The 4,632-nt window shown below is 43.8% G+C and overlaps 1 protein-coding gene across 1 annotated transcript; it reads left to right on the plus strand.

Moving 5' to 3' along the window:
• Window positions 1-880: 880 nt before the first annotated feature.
• On the plus strand, window positions 881-1,544 carry MELLADRAFT_87519 (uncharacterized protein; the record flags this gene model as incomplete). The annotated part of the gene is made up of 2 exons (XM_007410595.1): window positions 881-1,287; window positions 1,538-1,544. The coding sequence occupies 2 exons, from the start codon at window positions 881-883 to the stop codon at window positions 1,542-1,544; spliced, it is 414 nt and encodes a 137-aa protein (XP_007410657.1).
• Between the last annotated feature and the right edge of the window lie 3,088 nt (window positions 1,545-4,632).

A 4,632-nucleotide genomic window follows, 5' to 3' on the forward strand; every position in this document is an offset into this window, starting at 1 on the left:
CAACCAACTACGCAAGGACTTCACGCTCCACTTGAATCAGCTCGTCTGTAAGTTGCCAATTGTTTTCTCTTCCCAATCACCTTATTCTTTCCGGGGACGGGCCCTCATATCTGACCATGGTTGTATACGGCACACTACAGTGGACCACCTTAAGAAGGTTAACCCCAAGCTAGTTAAGCCTAAGGTTCACATACATCCAAAGAAAAGAAACTGCGATGATCGTTTGCGAGCTATCGATTTCCCCAACGAAATCCGACTTAGAGTCCACCAAACGCCAGATTCCAAGGTTACTGCCAACATGCTATCCGCGGGCCCAGCTGCGATCATGAACGATAAGGGCCTGATGCAGATCTGGTACAAAGATATACTCGCCCGACGATACACGGTTGTTGTCATTCCTCCCAATCTCGACAAATAGATTTCTTTCAAAGGTGGAATGCAACATCCTACTAACCACATTCCAACTCATCACATCCAACCGGAACAGCTTAAAATGTCTTCAACATTCATCGCAACATTTCATAAATACATGGACCTGCCCTATCACCAAAAATCCCCGCTCGCCTGTATCCCTAGTTGATGTCGTAGTCGAATCTAGCTTGGGAAACAGCCTGCATTATGATAAGATCGATACCCGTCCTTTATTGTATATTGTGTTTCTTCATGCTTTTATGTTTATTATGTTTATACCTACATTTGTTTAGATACTTACATTTGTTCCGAACTTTTACATACCTGCTTAATTTGTTTTGATATTGAAATTTATACACCCACTCCTTTATATATACCTGTTCATGTATATGGAGACAATCCGTATACATTCAACCACATAACTACATAATTCCAACCCACAAATGGTTGTCAACCTTGGACTCGCGGCATGCACGATACGACATTGACGGCATCTACATTGACGGCATGGGTCAATGTAGGATCAGTACCGTGCATCTGGCGCCTGCGCCCTGCTGCGGAAAAAAGAGTGATCAACTGCTTACGCGCCCAGATTATGGTTATGATGCGCGCTGCGGCCGCGTCATCCCTCAATTGTGACGGCTCACCCAGGGTGCTAGCACATGTAATGCCACAAACACACACCCTTCGATTGACATTTCCCTGCCCCGACTACATGTTCGGCTCTCACGAACCTCTCTCTCTTCCTCTCTTGCTCTGTCTCCCTCTCGCTTTTTCTCCATCGATGTCTACCACTCCAATTTCCTTCGGATTCTTCATCCAAAACTACACATCCACCTGGACTATCAACAATCAAGCCATCAGAGACTTTAACAGGTGCGCAGTTTCCTTATTTTCCCCTCTTTTCCTCGCTTTTGGACACCAGTGGGGCAGGACTGACAGGTTCAGGCTGCCATTAACCACGAAACGACTCTTGCCAAATGGGGATTGACAGGTTCAAGCCCATTTGGCAATTCCCTTTATTTTTGCAAACCACCCTTTTCCCTATTTCTTGAATTTCAATTTCTCTGAATCTTTACTAACCAAAAGATTCTCTTTTGATCCACCCTCACCTTATTCGGACAAGCTTTTGATTTCTTCAATTTCAATAATCATCATGCCGAAAAAACAATGCGGCGCCGACCTCAAGCTGGTCGGTCGTGGTACGGATGGATTTGCGAGGAATGACATTTCCTGAGATTGTGCGATCAACCGGAATCGATCTCTCCCTCACCACCGTCCGTCGTTGGTTCGATCTTTATCGAACCACGCGTGCTGTCGCACTTCCATCTTTCTATCTTTAGGTTAATAATCATGTACCCCCTTGACATGACCACCACCAACGATTCTTCGAATCTTCAACCAAACCGCACACCCGAAGAAAACCACTTACCAGAAGAGCTAGTCAATCCAACCTAGTTTTTCAGAGTGTTCTAGCGAATATCCAAGTGAGATTCTCGTATGTTATCCAAAAGCATTGACACTGACACAGAACGCTCCCGACAACCCCAATAACTGATGAAAGATCTGAATATATACCCACCTCCAGATGAAGCTACACATGAAGACAGGAACACGCATTTCTACCGTCTTAAAGGCATTTTCCCTCTCCGGGTGTGCGATGCTGACGTTGAAGTCGACCAGTTTCATGCTCTCGAGAGGCAACATCGTCAAGTTTTCAACCTGATACAAGTTAGTTGTTTTATATAGTGCCTGGTTTCCGCTGATCAGCTGATCACTGTCATTCATTTACATTCCGGTTTCCGCTGAATAGTACATGTACTATTTGATCATTTATAGTCACGCCGAAACAGGTCAAACCCCCACACCTAACAAGACCTACACTTCCAACGCGGCCAGCTCCTCAACCCTTTGACAGGGATTAATTAGATGCATTTCAGTAGCTCGACAAGGGAATGCCCCGTAAGTGGCTGCTCTATACAATAACCAGATCTTGAGCTCGCACTGACAATGTTTCAACGAGATTTCCCAAATTCTTCTGAAGATAATCACTAGGTTCTACTTACGCTGTCGCATGCTTGTCTTCCTTTTATAAAATAGTTCATGTCTATCCGATACTTAATCTTTCCTTACGCGCACGCGCGCTTCCTTTATTCGGCGCACGCAGGTAGATAGAAGTTTATCCTATGATTCCTTCATGTATTTCTTTAGTTTGACTTTGACATTACCCTCTTTAATTGTGTTGGTTAGGTTATTCCTTGTTCTCATCCCTGCAACATGAGTGGCTTCGGTCTCGTCGAACCCCTTCTCCTCGCGAAGATCAGACATCCTAGCCGTCCTGGATCATGATGGCTTAGGGGTAAATACACGTTCATAGCCACCGCCGCACCATTTGATAACCCTATCCCGTTTGGATAGGGTTATCCAATTGGGTTCGGGGTATTCTGGGATTATTTTTATTTTATTTTTTTCATCTCAACACCAACACCTAATCATGTTAGCTTTTCAAGTGTACCATCTTACATTTCTGACTTTGATTAGGGAGTCCACCGTGCCTATGATTTGTATTGAGCACAGAATACTTACTTATGTTCCGACTGTAGAACTTAATGCAGTTAGTTTGACCCCCGACCACCCTTTGATTCTTTGGAAATACATTGAACTCAATGAATATCAGTGTGATCTCCCCTTGATGAGATGTGTGACAAAAACAAAGTTGCGTGGCAAAAACAAGTATGCGTTCAATTACTTAGTCATCGAAAAGATTTCTAGATGTGAGAATTTGACTTAGGCCTACCAAACTGTCTTTTGACTGAATGTGAGAGCATTCATTGTGAGAGCCTTACGGAGGCCATCAGGTGTTCAATTATTATCTCACACACTTCCGCATACATACTCATACATACTCATATGCTTTCAACACAGCTTTTATCTGTCAAACCTCATTGGTACTTGAGGGTTTTGTGCCCACCAAAAAAGTTTACACAAGGACAAAAGGGTGCTTCACATTGACCTGTCATCAACGCTCGGATCTCAACGTAATCCGCCGTAACGTTATGTAAAACCCATGACGTTACGGTCAACCGTATTAATTCTTAACCGTTCCGTAACGTTGTGGGGGAGCACCGTAGCAAAATGCTCACTTTGGTACGGTTGTGCCGTAATGAAGCGTACCGCGATGCCTATCTCAGGGCCAGATTTCGGTCGTCGCGGCCTATTCTATTAAAAATATGAAAAAAAAACAAAAAAAGATATGATAATGACCTCTTAACGAGAGACAAGAAAAGAAGTAAAATAATAGCAATACTCTTGAGAGAAAATAGATAAGAAAACATCAAAAGATGAGAAAGAAAGGCCACAAAACAGAAGAATATCATAAAAAGCACGAAAATACCAATTTTTTCTTCATGTTGTTGATTAAAGAAGTTAACAAGAAACGAGAAAAACAATTCGAAAAGAGAACGATTGATTGCGGGTAGTTGTAAGTAGTAGCAGACAACCCATCATCATCTTCTTCATATCTAGCTCTGGCTTCTCGGTGGCCTGAGAAAATGGGATTATTTGAGTTCCAGTTCCGATTCCGTATCTGTCCGGTGGCCAGGTTTTGAAAGATGTTGGGTCAAAAATCTGCTTGCCCGAGTGACTTGACATGACAGCAGAGATACGAGAGCTCGATCGTCCATCTGAGCTTTGGCTAGCTCCATTCGAACGTGGAGGTTGAATGAAATGATGAGGTAAACCAGGTCTCGGTCGATGTGAATAGGATTGAGGTGGAGATGATTGAGAGTTTGTAAGGATCAATATGGTTTTGGAAGGCCCCTGCGTTGAGAAAATTGTGGGATGGTATCAGGAATGTGTGAGGTAATGGGTTAAGGGGAAAACCCTGTATGGAACCGTAGTCATAACGGGTTTTGTCGCGGTTTACCGTAACGAAGTGGACCCGTAATCGTAATTGGGACCGTAACCGGTTTCTGACACTTGGCATTCCGGTACGGTGGTACCGTAGTGTCAAAAGGCGGAATGCGGTACGGCGCGGACCGTAACGTACCGTACCGCTGACCGTAATGACTTCGCTGAGGTCCGAGCGTTGCTGTCATATGAACACCAGCTATGAGTTTCCAACTGCCTATGGTTTTGCCCGTAATATGCGTATTCATACGTGCAAAAATTGGCTGATCCTAATTAGGGCAAGTGCTCAAAACTTACACTGGTGTAAGTTTT

The sequence above is a fragment of the Melampsora larici-populina genome, assembly GCF_000204055.1.
Source record: "Melampsora larici-populina 98AG31 unplaced genomic scaffold MELLAscaffold_21, whole genome shotgun sequence".
Taxonomy (NCBI): Eukaryota; Fungi; Basidiomycota; class Pucciniomycetes; order Pucciniales; family Melampsoraceae; genus Melampsora; species Melampsora laricis-populina.